The 16,524-nt window shown below is 39.8% G+C and overlaps 1 protein-coding gene across 1 annotated transcript in view; it reads right to left on the bottom strand.

The window, feature by feature from the left end:
* fras1 (Fraser extracellular matrix complex subunit 1) overlaps positions 1-16,524 on the bottom strand; it is a 147,706-nt gene that overhangs the window by 51,135 nt on the left and 80,047 nt on the right. Inside the window, exons 14-19 of the mRNA XM_083905303.1 lie at positions 15,291-15,434; positions 13,675-13,815; positions 13,293-13,433; positions 13,032-13,202; positions 5,644-5,784; positions 5,041-5,187 (exon numbers count right to left, since the gene is read on the bottom strand). Of these exons, the coding sequence (XP_083761429.1) occupies positions 5,041-5,187; positions 5,644-5,784; positions 13,032-13,202; positions 13,293-13,433; positions 13,675-13,815; positions 15,291-15,434 (885 nt within the window). The remainder of the gene's footprint in view (positions 1-5,040; positions 5,188-5,643; positions 5,785-13,031; positions 13,203-13,292; positions 13,434-13,674; positions 13,816-15,290; positions 15,435-16,524) is intronic.

Here is a 16,524-nt window from a genome sequence, read left to right as displayed (position 1 = left end):
GTCTGTGTCTTCAGTGGTGGTGGTGAGCACTGAGATAAACATCGACAGTGAAGAGAAGAACAGTGAGGCTCCACAGGTGAGGAGCTGTGTGTCGACCGGGTGATATAAACAGATAAAGAGGTGAAAAGAAGCATGTAGAGCCTCAAGGAGAAAAAGACTGGAAGGCAAATGACTATTTATTGTATTTTTCTCCATTTTATTAATGTGAAAAAAATAACTTTTAACAAAGGTGCCATATGTAAACTTGTGGCCAAAAACGGTTACTTCATTCAAATTCAAAATACAGAGTTCTTTTAGGTTTCGTTTTCTGGCTTAACTGCCAACCTGTGGTTGCTCGGCAGCTGAGACTCTACCGACTGCAATGATTGGTAGCCAAAACATGATTTCAAAACATAAACGTGATTTGCAGTCTGCAAAACATTTTTTTTAATGCAAATATTTTGTCTGTACTGTTGTTGTTGTTGAGTTCAGTTTGTTATATGAACATTATTCCTGAGTCTCTGTGACATATTAGGAGGATTTTACGGCCAGTTGCTTTAGATTTATTACATAATGCACCTTTAAATAAAACAATCAAACCAATGAATCAATGATCAAAGTAGTTGCTGATCGACTAAAAACGGCGATTAAATATTGTGGATCTTCTAATATTCTAAGCTTTCAAATGTCTTATTTTGTCACTTGACACAAAGTGACCACACGAGGCAGCAGTCGACCAGCAGCTTCTTTGTCCCTGCGAGATAAAATCACAACTTTGGTGTGGGAGAGTGAGTGGTTTACAAACTTCAGTCTCCTGTTGGGAAAGTCCGTCTAAAGACTTTTGTCAAGTGGATAAAAGAGTCAGGGCAAATACCCCGGTGAGGCGTACACCCTTGTGATTCAGCATCACAAGAAGAAGAAAAAGAACTTTCTCTTTGTCGTGTTGTCGTTGTCGTCACACCGTTCACACAACAGACCACACATCAGCAGTTTCTCTGCCAAGCCTGAAACAAAGCTGCTTCACAGCACAGATGAATGTCACTCAGACGTCAGGCCTTATTGACTGCACAGACTAAAACTGAATATAAAACCAAACTGCCATTGATCTAAGGTCCTCAGAGTCCCGTCTTTATGGCGTAGTTTCCATTTGTGAAGCACATAAAATCTTTGCCCGAGTTAGAAATGCGTGACACGCAGGCTGGATGAGCGTCTTCCTCTTCGGTGAAAATGTATGCTCGACATATGACATCATGCTTTTTTTCCTCACTGTGATATAGCTGGGGCAGGAATCTTTCATGTGTCTCATCAAGTCTGATTCCTCATGAGTTTCTTTTGTTTCTCTCAGGAAACAGAGCTTCTTCAGTTGAGACTGAAGTAGGGCATCGTCTTTATCTGAAGTTACAGGTGTGAGAACAGACAGGAGCTGTGTGGTCCTCTCTAAAGTCGACTTCACCCTGTCTAGACATGTCGCCCCCCCAACAAAGAAGGTATTTACAGATGCAGCTATTAAAGACAGAAGGCCTACTTTTCTCTGACTCACTGCTCTGGTTTTAGATACAGGATACAGCGAGAAACACTTTCCCTCCTCCAAAAATCAGACGTTAATATAGGATGTAGCTCAAAATATATGTATTTTTAAATGTGGTTTATGAGGTAATGACAAGCGAAAAAACAACCACTTAACAAAGACAATATCTTTAAGAACATGTTTAACTCACTGACATAAACCACTCACTCTCCCACACCAAAGTCCACATAGAAAATCAGTGATTTTAGCTCCCGCGGACACAAGAGCTGCTGATCTACTGCTGCCTTGTGTGGTCACTTTGTGTCACTGAGGTCAATCTGGACAAAGGATTTCAAACACTGAAGTGACAAAATAAGACATTTGAAGAACTACTCCAACTGTGTGCTGTGATGTTAAAATCACAGACTTCCTCTGTGAACTTTGGTGTGGGAGAGTGAGTGGTTTCCTGAACTACCACTTTAAGGCACAAAGACACAGGTATCCATATTGAAGAACAAAGGAGATAAATTAAGAAAAAAAGAAGCAAATAACATGATGCCTGCATTCATAGAGACATTAACAGCAGCAGCTGCTTTAAGCACAGCGTCAGTGGAGGATATTTATTCTTATATTGATCAGATATCTGTTATGTCAGTGTCGGTATGCTATGTTTCTATGGTGATGTGTTTCTATTTCAGGTTTGAAAAGTTCATCTGGCTCAGTCGTGACGTTAAACACTTTTGTGTTTCATTCCTAACTTTGCAGTGAAAGCATGTGCGTGAGTGTTGATTAGACTGAAAACACAAATGAACAGTTGTGTGTGTGTGCGTGTCTACGAACACAAAAAGAATTTACCGTCGTAACAAACAAGGGAAACATTTAGGATTAAATCCTGCCTTTCTGTTGCTGCCACTTTTATGTTGGTCTTTGGACTCTGGAGATGTACATGCACGCCTCCTCTCAGAGTCCTACGTGCCCTCGACACTGAGGTTTATCACCAACTCTTACTCATCACTGTCTGTTATATGAGCGTTGGGAGAGTTGGTAGGAATTCTTAGGAGTCTACATGTGGACTAAAAGTCTGATTTAAAGGAGCATTCTTGGTGTTTTATTCCAGTGGGAGCTTGATTTGTCTCAAACATGGCAGAAGACATCCAAGACCTTGACTCAATCTTCCTTTGAGACTGACATTGGTTTAGTGGCAGAAAGGTGGTGTTGCCATGGCGATAAATGAGTGTTTCAATCATGGTGTGTAGCAAAGCTTTATTCAGCTAGTACGAGCACTTGTCAAAACCTGTCCTCTTATAAAGCGCGTGACGACAACAAGGCCACCGTCAAGAAAAGAGGAAAAGAAAGAGACGACACGATCAGACAGCATGAGAAAAGGACGACATAATGAGAGAAAGATGGACAGGAAGAGAAAAATAAAAGATGGACAGGAAGTGAAAAGACGACAGAAAAATAGGACAGGTAGAGAAAAGACGACAGAAAAGATGGACTGGAAGAGAAAAAGACAAAAATAAAAGATGGACAGGAAGCGAAAAAGATGACAGAAAAGATGGACAGGAAGTGAAAAAGACGACAGAGTGAGAGAAAGATGGACAGGAAGTGAAAAAGACGACAAAAGATGGACAAGAAGAGAAAAAGACGACAGAATGAGAGAAAGATGGACAGGAAGAGAAAAAGACGACAGAAAAGATGGATAGGAAGAGAAAAGACGAGGCAGCTAACAGTGAAATAGCTGCTCTCATATAAACTTCTGATGCTTAGTGAAAGTGTCAGCATCTTAACAGGTTATGTAACAGAGTAACGCTGAATATGAAATGTACAGCTGTGAGTGAGAGCGAGAGACACACACACACAAAAGGATGAAGATTAAAAAAAGAGTACAAAAATAAAAGGAGAAATAAACGAGTGTGTGAAATAATGAAGAGAGGTTTTAGAGTTACAACTAGTTTTAGGTTAAGGAGTGTCTGTGAGGGTCCACACTACTGGCGGGCGAGAGTGAGTGAGTGAGTAAGTGAGTGTGTGTGTGTGTGTGTATGCATGTTCTGATTATACAGAAATGATGACCCCAGTATTTCTGTGGCCCAAAAGTGCCACAAGGCATCTTTTATTAACTAGAGTGTGGCCGAGCTTGACCCATTTCATATTAGCTGGGTGTGTGAATGTGTGTGTGAGTAATTAAAAGTCATTGCAGTTGACTTTCCCCCCCCCCTTCAGACTGCGTTTCCTCCTCCTCTTCCTCTCGTCGTCAGCTCAGTTGTGGCTTCACGTCACGTAAACACACCAGCCTCTAATCTACTGCTGGAGGTCCGGCTCAGTAAGAGCTTGTTTCATTAACCTCAGCTAACTTCTCCTCTGAGTGGTAATTTATCATATCTCTCCGGCCAAGGACGAGCATGTTATGAGCTGGATGGACAACAGGAACATGGAGGAGGCTTCTTCTATCTGTGCTGTTTATTAAGTCAACACCTGAAACACGGCTCCTCTTTGCTCCTGTGGATTCTTAATGTCGAGTAGAGGAGTGAGCAAAAAACTCATTAAAAGTTTTTAAGAATTACACCAAGATATGTTTCTCCAGTTTGTTGTGGAGAGAACTCAGTGTATATAACTTTATGTCAAATTTAATTATTTCGTCTAGGTTTTACGAAATATTGAAGAAAAGGATGATCAAAGGTGTGAGCCAGAATTTTTATTAGGTGGCTAAATTAGTTTTTTGCTGACAGCCATGTTTTGGAAAAGGCTGTCTGATGCTTAAATATCATTTATTCAGTTATTAAATATAATAACACTGAAGCTCCTTCAGTTTCACAGCCTCTCAAAGGCCAAATTAATGTTGATCATTTAACAAACGTCTAATATCATTGCTTCTGTCACTGATCTTGTGTTCTTTTCTCCTCTCAGTGTTACTAAATGATGAATAAATAATAAACGGAGATCTTGCTGGCAGCCATGTTTGCACTCAGAGTGAGCCTCTGTGTCTCAGGTTGGTCCTCAGTCGTAGCAGCAGCACCGACTGTGTATGTACCTCATACAACCACACATGAAGAGATCTTTAAGGTGCATGTTCTGCCAACTCCTTACTGATGTTAATTTAATTAAACTCTTTTGATTTAAAGGGTGAATGGAGGCCGTGAGCAGCTGTGAAGGAGGATTTTGTTGCAGATCCGTGTGATGACTCAGAAAGTGAGGGCTCCTCTTCACCATCTTCACCGCTACAGAAGAAACAAAACCCTACTTTGTCTCTCCAGTAACAAGATGTGGTTTAACATCAGTTCAGCAGATAATTGTAGGTCGTAGGTTTCAAAAGAAACAGATGGCAGAGCTTTTAAGGAAAACACATCAATCCAGGAACATCCATTTTAAAAGGATGGTTGGTTTTTCTTCTGAATAATGCAGCTTTTTCCATAGCTACACTTACATGGTTTGTCTGTGAGACGCTGCTGCTGCTGCTTTTCCCACTGGGACGACTCAGAGTAAAAATAAAAGCACTCATGTCTGTGGGTTTGATGAAAGCAACACACACACAAACGTGGGCAAGGGCAACTTACTGAGGCACTCTCCGGCGGCAGCGCTGAGGAAATGGCCTTCTTGGCAGCTGGTCCTGCAGTAGCCATTCTGCAGGGAGGCCAGCAGGGGGCAGGAGGTGCAGTCGGCCTGGGAGGGGCCAGAGCAGGACAGGCAGGACGGATGACACGCTGAGAGGAAGGACAGACGAGTCAAAGAAGATGAAGAAAACCTTCATTTAATATTCAAAAACTCACGATTTGGCAGTCAATCCCCTGGTGGATTTTTGGAAAAGCTCATTATTTGGCAGTCAGTCTAGTCGTGAATGTATTCAATAGCTCATTATTTGGCAGTCAGTCATTCACTATTTGGTAGTCAGTCTCCTCGTGGATGTATAGAATAGCTCATTATTTGGCAGTCAGTCTCTTGGTGGATTTATGGAACAGCTAATTATTTTGCAGGGCAGTCTTTCAGTGGATGTATAGACTAGCTCATTGTTTGGCAGACAATCTGTTGGTGGATGTATAGAATAGCTCATTATTTGGCAGCAAGTCTCTTCTCCCTTTAGCTTCTTCACCATCCCAGTCACTCCCAACTAAAATCTCAGCATCTCCATGTAGATGATAATATTCCTCTGTTAGCCTCACCTTGGCACTGACCGTCCTGGATGAAGAAGGTCTGTGGGCAGGAGGACACACATGTACCGTCCTGCAGAGTGGACGAGGAGGAGCAGGAGGTGCAATTTTCTGCAGATGGTCCGGTACAGAGCGAGCAGGAGGGATGACACTCTGAGGAGGAAACAGACAGGTTTTTACTTTCAACAGCAGAAGAATAAAAACACACTCTGTCTTATTCTGGACTTTCTGGCTGAGGTGACGTCACTCCCAGTTCCAGTTTCTGATACAAATGAGACACACAATTGATCTGAATACATAAAATATCAAAATGATTATTTAACACAACAACAGAAAAAACAAAAACAAAATCATTTGTTTCATGTGTCAAGAAAAGTCCAGACAGAGCAGTTCTCACATAGACCCTCTGACTCCGTTTTACTCCTTCATCTAATTAGTGAAATATTCAGAGAATTAGCTTTTTGTTGTGACAGAAATTCAGTCACTAACTCAAGCACCTCAGGCACGTTCCAATCCTTGAAAGCACAACATTAAAATTCAAGGACTTTGAACAACCCAAAGATTCTTTGTGTGACTGCCTAGTGCAAAGCTGAATGCTTCTTCAAGTGACTCCATGCTTGAAAATCCACAGAAAACTACTGGATAGGATGGAATATTTACACATTTTACTGCTGTTCTGTTCACACAAGATTAGTATTACCTGGGTCATTTTTCCAGACCAATTTACCCGAGGTAAACGTCGCCGCAATCTTTACTGGACTCGTGTGGTAATGATGACTGACTGTGAATCATTCATAACCAGAGGCTCTGGTAATAATTACTTTACCTTCACCTCTCCATGTAAAACTGACCCTGTTTCGTCAACCACAGCAGCTCAATGAGTGCATACGGTCATACGTGTTTAACATGTATGAACCTCAACAGATTCAGCATTCAGCCACATACTAATTTTGCCAGTCTATAATCAATAAAGTCAAAAAACCTCTATACCTAGTATGTCCTGGCAGTCTTCTCATAAAATATATAATATTTACACATTTAAAATGTATAGAATATATGTTAGAGAGACTGAGTTGATTAATAATTTGAGTTCTCCTGCTGCAACAGATATGCATTAAAACATTAGTAGTAGTGTGTGTGTGTGTGTTGCTGCTGCTGCCTAACTATTTTTGTTTTCCTGCAGCTGTCCTGCTTCACTCTGTCCATCTCCTTCCTTCCTTCTTTTATTGGCATCTTTGTGATTCTCCGGAGCGTTTCGTCAGCTCTGCCAGCTCACAGTGGCGAGAGCACTGGTGCGATTCACAAGTTACACATTAACACCAGAGTAAGAAAGAGAGTTCACGCTCTGCTGCGTCGTTTAAACTCGGAAACATAAAAAAACCTCCCCGACCGACCGCCTTTTTAAGAATCGTTCAAACCTGTCACATGTTCTCAGCCGTGAGATCTGTCAGTGTCAGCGTGTCGTCCCGACTTTATGTGAAGCTGATTTATACAAGTACAAGACTGAGAAAATAAATCACACAGCACATATACCATCCTAGATCTGGTCAGTATATGGATTTTATATCTATATATCTAGATTGTGGATATATCATATCATGATAAAGTATCTGTGATGGCTTTTCCTGGATAACATTAACCAACTTGACCATATTTATAGTCAGTGTGATTGTAACACACGTTAATATCCATCATTGAAATAAATAAAGTAGGTTTTATCTGAAATGAAAGGTCATAATCAGTGTATTTTAAGATCATGTGATACAGATCATAAACAGATTATATTTTATTTGAGAGTGTATTCAGACACTTTCTTTCATTTAGGAACAAAACTATTTGATGCTACGCAGTTCTTTCTTTAATGTAGACAAGAAACATTCATTTTCACTTACAGATTAGAAAAAGCCAAATATATATAAAACGAGATAATATGTCTGCACGAAGACAGGTGTGTGTGAGTGTGTGTGGGTGTGTTCTTGTACTTGCGGCATACTGAGGACCAGTGAGGGATTTTAACCAACAAAGTGAGGTAATTTTTACAGAGTGAGGACATTTTGTCCGGTCCTCACTTTGTTTTCATTGAAATCACTTCCTTAGGTTGTTATAACATGCTATACTCAATTTGTCAAAAAAAAAAAAAATCAAATTTTGGACGACAGGACGTTTTTGTCAAATTTTTGGCCAAACATTTTGGGTCAATTTTTTTTTTCAAATTTTGGGTACATTTTTTTTTCACATTTTGGTAAAAAAAAATGTTTTTTCAAATTTTGGTAAAAAAATGTTTTTCAAATTTGGTAAAAAAAATAATTTCAAATTTTGGGTCAATTTTTTTTTTTTCAAATGTTGGGTCAATTTTTTTAGTCAAATTTTGGGTCATTTTTTTATTATTATTTTGGGTCAATTTTTTTTTTCAAATTTTGGACAACATAGTATAGTATGACGTTTTTGTCAAATTTTGAACTAAACATTTTTGTTGATGTATGATGTTTTTGTCAAATTTTGGAACAAAAATTAAAAATCGAAAACAAATTTCCAGCCCTTTTTGCTCTGGGGCTCCACCTGCAGACATTTTATGTTACTGCAACCAGTAGTTCTTTGTAGATATTTGTAATTATGTTGATTTATAAAGTGGAAATGATGGTCCCTACTTTGCCAGCAACCCAGTCCTCAGTATGCAGCAAGTACAAGAATGTGTGTGTGTGTGTGTGTCCTTCCCTTTAGGAGAGAAGACTTTTCACAGTCAAATCCATCAGTCCTGACATCCACTTGTCAACCTGTCACCTTACTGTCTACCCATAATCCCCTACTTCTTTGCCAAACACAGCAGCTTAATTGGTTAAACACAGCAGATGACAGGCTGAATTCTGTGTGACTCATGTGCATATGACAACGCCGCTTCCTGATATCTCGAGTGCAAACACGCATCCGCTAAATAAGCAGAAAATGCAAAAGTGGAACAGCCAAGGACGAGACGACTGGTGGATTTTATGGCATTATATTGGACACAGCCAGAGCCAGAGACTACAACTATAGCCAGGTATTATTTCAGAATGTTTGTCATACACCAAAACAAATCTGAGGTTTGCCACAGACTTGTCCAACCTTCACCTCCTTGCTTGAAAATCCACAGAAAACGACTCGTAAACAGGATATGACGGAATATTCAGGCACATAGTTACTGCTGCTCAATTCGCACAGGATTTAGTATTACCTGGGGTCATTTTTCCACACCTTTTGGACGGGATTAAAATCCCAGAGAAGCTCTGGTAATAACGACTTTACCTTCTCCTGTCCATGCAAAACTAATACTGTCCGAATAGGTCTTCAGTCAACCACAGCAGCTTACTAGGTTTAAATACAGCAGATGACAGGGTGAGTGCTTCTGTGAGTGATTCAAGATTCACCCAACTGCTTCATTTTCACTGTCATCGTGTGGTAAAAACCAAACCAAATCCCAGCACAAACATGAACATCTCAAGGTATGAAAAAAATAGAGTGATAATTGAGTTCAGTACAAAAAAAAATCAAATATATTATTCCATCATCTAATCAGTGAAATATTCAGTTAATTATTTTAGGCACTTTAATCAAAATTCAAGCACTTTTAAGGACTTTAAGCACCAGATCAAACCGTGAACAATAACAATAACAATAAAGTGTTCAAAAATGTCCTCTTGCAGCAAAGAGTAGAATGAAACGGAAAAAAAAGTGGTTTCTAAGATGTGGTTTAGATCATAGTTAAGTGCTAATTGAGATCATTTGAAAGCAGAGTTCACGACACCATCATCGTATTCTCTGCAATAACAGAAAGTGATTTAGCCCACGCGTGTGTCTCATGTGTAGCCCACGTGTGTGTGTGTATATGACAAAAACACACAAACCTTCACATTAAAAGACCAAACGAGCAGAGGAAAATGAAAGAGGTCTGATTGTGAAGTGATTCAGTGAAAGAGAGGGGAGTGAGAAGAGAGTGGGAGGAAGAGGAGAAGAACATTGATTTCTGTCTGAATTCATTGTCTGCTGTGTGTGTGTGTGTGTTGTGATGTGATGAGGTCATAATGTGAGGTAGGTGCAGTGGTTGATGCGATGGACGTGAAAGAAGAATCGTGATGACACAGAAGAGAAGATTAAAAAAAAAAAAAAAAAAACTGAGTGGATGTCTGACTTGTTTCTAAAAGTCCACCCACATCTGTCACAGACAAAACTGTGAGAAAATGTCTATTATTTTCAGTCTAACCATCACGTTTTAGCACATTTATTTAAAAAGAAGAAAAACTGAACTTGAAAGCTACAGACAGGAAGTACTATTTCCACACTTTTCTATGTTTTGACCAACCATGTTGGATTACATGTAAATACATATTATGATATTATCTTTTTTATGGGTTAACCTAGTGGTTATGTTCAGCGACTGTGCAGCTAGAGATAATAAAAAAAATCATTTACAACATTGCCTGAACCAAATTTACACATCAGCACTTCTTATCACCCTAACCTTCAAATTAAGAGCCACTGGCTTTTTACTATTGTCCAAAAAATGCACTTCTACCATGATAACAAATAGGTTACTCACGAAAACACATGATTAACATAATGTTACGCAGAATATCACGCGCACACACACACAGTCATTGTCAGGTGTGAAAACACACCTGAGTGAAACCTTTGTTACTGAGGTGAAGTGAAGCAGCTGATTTACATTTGAATGAATGGAGTTGTAATGACACACCATTTGTCCTGTGTGTGTGTGTGTCTAATGAGGCTGATTTATGGGAACTTGAAGTGAGCACAAACTACATAAGTGGTGCTTCGTCAGACACAATAGCTGCTGCTGTATAATATCAGTGAGCGGAGCAGCGCAAATCATCTGTGTAACAATAGTCTGATGTGTGAAAAGCAGAAAAAAAGCAGAAATGCATTTATTTTGGAAGGGAGTTGACATAAAAGTAATTTATATTCCATCAATGAAAATGCAGCTGAAAGAAAACAGAAAAGCTTTGTTGTCAAATATGCATTTAACTGCATTAACACTCTTAAACTGTTAGATAGACTTTTCCAACAGGAAACTGAAGTGTGTAAACCACTCACTCTCCCACACCAAAGTCCACAGAGAAAGTCAGTGATTTAGTTCACGGGGACACAGGAGCTGAACTTAGTGATGGAGGCAGCAGTGGATCAACAACTCATGTGTGCTGTGATGTTAAAATCACTGATTTTCTCTATGGACTTTGGTGTGGGAGAGTGAGTGGTTTACAAACTTCAGTTTCCTGTTGGAAGAGTCTGTCTAACAGTGAGATAAAGACGTGAACATGTGACATAGACATCGTAGACTTAAACTGATGTATATATGTTTCACAGCACAGACGGTGCCGATTGTATGTCAGTACCTCATACCACCAAGCTTTAAAAAACTGTCTCTTTAAAGTCAAACTTAAATCCTCTAGTTCTTGTTATTGACTTGGTGTTTTGGTTCCATGTGATCAACAGATAATGAGTGTTTGAGGAAAACAGTCTAACAAACTACTCATTGATCCGTAATCACCTCCTTCAGGATGATTAGGAAAATTCAATAGCGCTAACGGTCTTTCACTTCCAGGTAAAGTCGAGTACATTCAGTCTGATACTCGGAGATAAAATGTTGTGAGGAGACAAACTGTGCTTTTACACTAATGACCTCAGGCTTAAAGATGCCTGGAGTCACAATGATGTGAACTCTGCACAGACAGATTTGCAGACTGTTGAAGTGAAGAATTTTATCATGTGTGTTCAGGTTGTGTGACGTGATGCATATTCAAATCAGTCCAGACAGAATTCACAGATACTCATCACTCTGAGCTAAAGAAGCTTCAGGACTTATTTAGATTAGAGAGCAGAAAAGCAGTCGTTTTTCCACTTTACTCACAGAGCAAATGATTTTAGGGGAAGTGGGTTGGTTAGAAATAATGTAACTTTCCCCATAAATAAACCCTGTCAAACATTACTAATACATTTCATTCATATTAAAGTGAGTTGTATGTGAGAAAGTCATTAAATTGCACTGAAAACCAGCTTATTCATGATAGAATATTTCATCTATAGTTTGTTAATTCTGTTAATGTTGTGGAAAAGGACATTATAGTAGATCTGTCTACAGTTTTGTGTAGGAAAGGATTCTTAAATCTTGTGAAGGGAAGAGGAGAGGAGAGGCTTTTAAACTCTAGTTTCACGTCTTACAATTGGCTGCTTTGATACGTTTGATCCGTTATTGTACATCATTTGTCATCACTCACCCTAGCACTGATCTGAAGTACAATACGCAGCAGTGAGCACTTCATTTATCATTTCATGGGCTGCAGCAAAATATAAAACTGAAAGTTTGAAACCTAAAGGCCTTTTCCCATCAATAGTTGATGCAAATATATGGCACTGAATGGTAAATAATTCAGAACTGAACCGGGGTGTGTACCTGCGACAGAGAATTAGGGCCATACTGGAGCAAAAATACATTTAAGCTTTCGAGAAAGTAGTAATATTTCAAGAAAGACGTCGTTATATTACTAGAATAAAGTCATAATATTAGGAGAAAAGGTTAGGAGAGAAAAAGTCATAATATGACCAGGAAAAAGTTGTTGTATTACGAGAATAAAGTCATAATATAAGGAGAAAAAGTTAGGAGAGGAAAAGTCATAATGTTGTGTGGAAAAAGTTGTTATATTATGAGAATAAAGTATTAACAACACAAGTTCTTGACCTTAAAGTGTACAGAAATAAAAGTGATCTAAAGGTATGAGCTGGATGTTCTTCACCACACTCGGTCTCTGTCAGATTAAAACTTTAATATATTGAGTGTGGTCAGGTCCAGCACATAAAACAGAGCACAGCTGAATCAAACAGCAGCTTTACTGCGAGAAGAAACCACAGGTCGAAGATTCACACTCCTCTCTGCCAAAATCCTGAAGCTGTGGTGTGGTTTGTGTGGTCGGTGAAGACAAAGACAGAGACAGGAGCGGTGATGGAGGTAAACGGATAAAGTTTCAAAGAACACAGCAGGAGAAATGAGGGAGGGAAAGAAAAATGATTCTCTTCATCTCTGTGCTTTAGAAAAAAATCTAACTGATTCTCTGTCTATCCGACTGAGGAGGTGGAGGCTCTGTGTGTGTGAATGATGATTATTCTCACTTGACCGAAATTCCTCAAACACAAAAATCCACCTCAAAATTAGATCACACACACGATTTCACCTTCAGAAGAAAAACTCATCAGAAGAGTTACTGTGAGTGTTTGGTACTAAGGTAATTGCTATAATAATATATCATCGCACCAGGGTTTTTTGATTGGTGTGATAACTTCTGAACGGTCATGAGCGAGTCAGCAGTGCAGGTTCATAAATGAATGAATGAATGAATGAATGAAGTTGTTACCTCTGCACGTCAGTGTGTGGTCCAGGAAAGTGTGAGCAGGACACTGAGCCGAGCAGACGCCGCCGCGTCCAACATGAGCCGACTGTGGAAGCAGAACTTCCTCTGCTTTGAGGCAGCGCAGACAGTCAGAGGCCAAAGGTCCCACACAGGAGCGGCAGGACGGGTGACAGTCTGAAGAGAGCAAGACAGGTCAGAGGTCAACGGGGAAGAAGAGCAGCAGTGGAAGATGAGAAGCCAGAGTGGGAAACCATTAGGTCTTACTGTGGCAGGTGTCGTCCTGGGAGTAGAGACCTTCTCCACAGGCTTCCACACACTGACCCTGGTGGAGGAGGAGTCCAGGCGGACACGAGGTACACTGGGAAACGGATGGACCCCAGCACATGGAGCAGGAACTGTGACACGCTGAAGACACCAGGAAAACAACAACAAACACATCATGGTCATGATGTAAAGAAGGCGTGGGATACAAAGCTGTTGGATGCTGACTTAAACTGATGGAGATGATTAAGAGCCGAGACTCTTGTTAAGTGGCTAACATCTGTATTTCCTTGCACAGCAAACCTCAAATGCTCCAGAAAAAGGAAATGAATCTTGAATAGTCTTTTCTCAGTTTGTCCTGTGAAAGTTGGAAACTGTGACTCACCTCTGCATCTGCTGTGCTCGTCCAGGTAATGCCGAGCGGGACACTGGCCGATACATTTCCCATGATGCAGCGCGGTCCCCGGAGTGCAGCCCATGCACCTTGGGTTGTCAGGGAAACAGGAGGCGCAGGACGAGTCGCAGGCTGTGGACCGCAGCATGTAAATGTTAATGACTTTGTATTAAGATTAAAAATAGTTTGTCTGTTTAAAAAATTTAATTAAATGTAGTGGAGTCAGAGATAAGTATCGTTCTCATCAACGCTTTTACTGTTCAGCTATAAAAACAATCAAAACTTGAAGAATAAAGTTATAAACTATAACAAATATGTCCAGAAACCTTGAATGTGTGTCTTTACTGACATGTTACTGTGACACACCAACATGCTCAAACAAATCTCTGATTCCTTCTAAACGCTTGATGCTTAAATCCCAGAAAAGCTTTTCTCTCATCACATTGCAGGGATAAAAACAGGAAGTGTATGCAGGAAAACCCCTGAGGAAGAAAATAGATACGTTAAGAAGCCTTCAGCACTACAGATGTTGACATTTTAAACCAGACATCACATTAGAGCTGGCAGCTTCTAATGGATTTGACCTTTTTCCAGAAAGTTTCCTCAAGTTTTGACATTTTGAACAAAAGCGTTCCTCGTGGGGGGATTTAACACTTCTGCAGGAGAAGACGAGTCAACGCCTCAGGTGGGGGAAGAAAGATTCGTCCTGAGGGAAACTTCTTCTTCTTCACGCTCCTCTTCATCTCAGCCTCAAAAATAGAAATCATTTATATTCATACACGATGTGGTTCTTCAAAGCTGTGCGATCCTCATTAGTGGAGGAGAGATGAGGTAATTATTCTCTTTTCTTTAAACTGTTTGTCTAAACCAGGAACAACCTCCAGTTCACCGCTAACAAACAACGACAAATGCTCACACTGTGACGTCTGATTCAGTTACTCAAAAGACAGTTGTTTTTTGTGTGGTTGAATAGGGTGCCGACTGCACTGAGAGCGCCCCCTAGGCTGAGATTTGGACACACGATCAAAGTCAAAACCTACTTTTATCCTCAGAATATATTCACTGCTTTAAACTGAAGTTTGTAAACCACTCACTCTCCCACACCAAGGTCCATAGAGAAAATCAATTATTTTAACATCACAGCACACAGGAGTTGTTGAGTCACTGCTGCCTCCATCACTAACTTCAAATGTTTTATTTTGTTAATTCGGCATTTAAAATCCTTCATTATGATATAAATCAGTGACACAAAGTGACCACACGAGGCCGCATTAGACTAGCAGCTCCTGTGTTCCCGCGAGCTAAAATCACTGATTTTCTTTATGAGGTTTGGTGTGGGAGAGTGAGTGGTTTACAAACTTCCCGTTTCCTGTTGGAAAAGTCTGTCTAACAGTGAGATAAAGACGCGAACATGTGACGTGGATATCGTAGAGTTAAAGTGGCAGAGATTTAGCCACTTTTATTAAGTGGCTAAAACCAGTTTTTCTGTTCCCAGAGCAGGAGACAAAACTCCTCACACATCATTTTCTCCTCGGTTACTAATAGGAGTAGTGGTTCCCAGTCATATTCCTGGCTCCCTCACAGAGTGCATATGTGTGTGGATTTACCAAAGCAGACGCCATCTTGACTGTAGAAGCCAACGCCGCATTCAGGGACACATTCACCATGTTTGAGCAGAGCAGCCGGGTCTGAACACGATGCGCACTCCTGTCGACTCGGCCCGCGGCAATCCGAGCATGACTCATCGCAGTCTGGCGAGAGAGAAAAGAGAAAAAACATAATTTTTTTTATTGTCCATCTCATTTCAGACCATCTGCAATAAAATCTCAACAATTAAACCCAACTCAACTCAATTAAACAACGGGAAAACAAAATTACATTTGACAACAGTGACAAACAAGACCATTTCAAATCTGTCCAGTGGAAATGAGCAACGGACGTGTAGAGGTAAAGGTCATGAAGTGAAGGATAAGTGAAAGATGAACAAAAAAGAAAATGACTGACGAGGTGAAATTAAGGAATTCAGAAAAGCACAAACACATCAGGCCGAGGAGAAAATTCACCCGAGGAGAATGTAATTAATTTAATCAGCAGCAGAAAAGAAGAGCTGATGAAAATCTCACTTCATTTATGCAAAATACCACAAGGTTGCCAAATATGTAACTGAGGGGGGAAAAAAACACTGTAGAAGCATGTGGAGATAAAATATTCCTGCTGATTTCAACAGATTTTCATCTTCGTCGTCATGAAAACGCACATTTCCCTGCTGGGCAACGCACACACACACACACACAATGAGTCCGAGGTACTTTCTCAGTTTAAAGTTGATCTTTTCCTCACAGACTGTCCATCTCTTATTTTGTAGAATTTTTGTTTTATTCCGATTCAGTTTGGACTCAACTTCTTTATTTACACAGAAAAAGACTTGAAGCATAAAAGAATAAAATGATATGATACAACTTTTGGTTTTCAGTCAGACAAAGAACTGACATCACGTGTTGGGGGCGAGGCTAAAGTTTATGGAACAACAGAGAATTCAGCCAAAGAATCTTAATCTAAAGAATTGAAAAAGAAACACTTATACACATATAATGACGTATCTTAAGGTTATTTTGTGTGGAATAATAATGCATTTTATCTAAGAAATGGTTTTCAACGAGTGGGTGTGTCAGTCATTCAGATTATTCAGAAAACACTTTAGATTAAGGGTACAATAATTACCATTACTTTATATTGTCATTAGCATGAACCAACTAACAGTTAACATGTTTAAATTAAGCATGTATTAATGTTACGTAAAGTAATTAGCTCTATAAAGCTACCTTTAAGTGACTGTAAATG

This window comes from Microchirus variegatus, assembly GCF_963457635.1.
Source record: "Microchirus variegatus genome assembly, chromosome: 18".
Classification (NCBI taxonomy): domain Eukaryota; kingdom Metazoa; phylum Chordata; class Actinopteri; order Pleuronectiformes; family Soleidae; genus Microchirus; species Microchirus variegatus.
The sequence above is the reverse complement of the archived record's forward strand: the minus strand, read 5'-3'. Positions and strand labels throughout refer to the sequence as shown.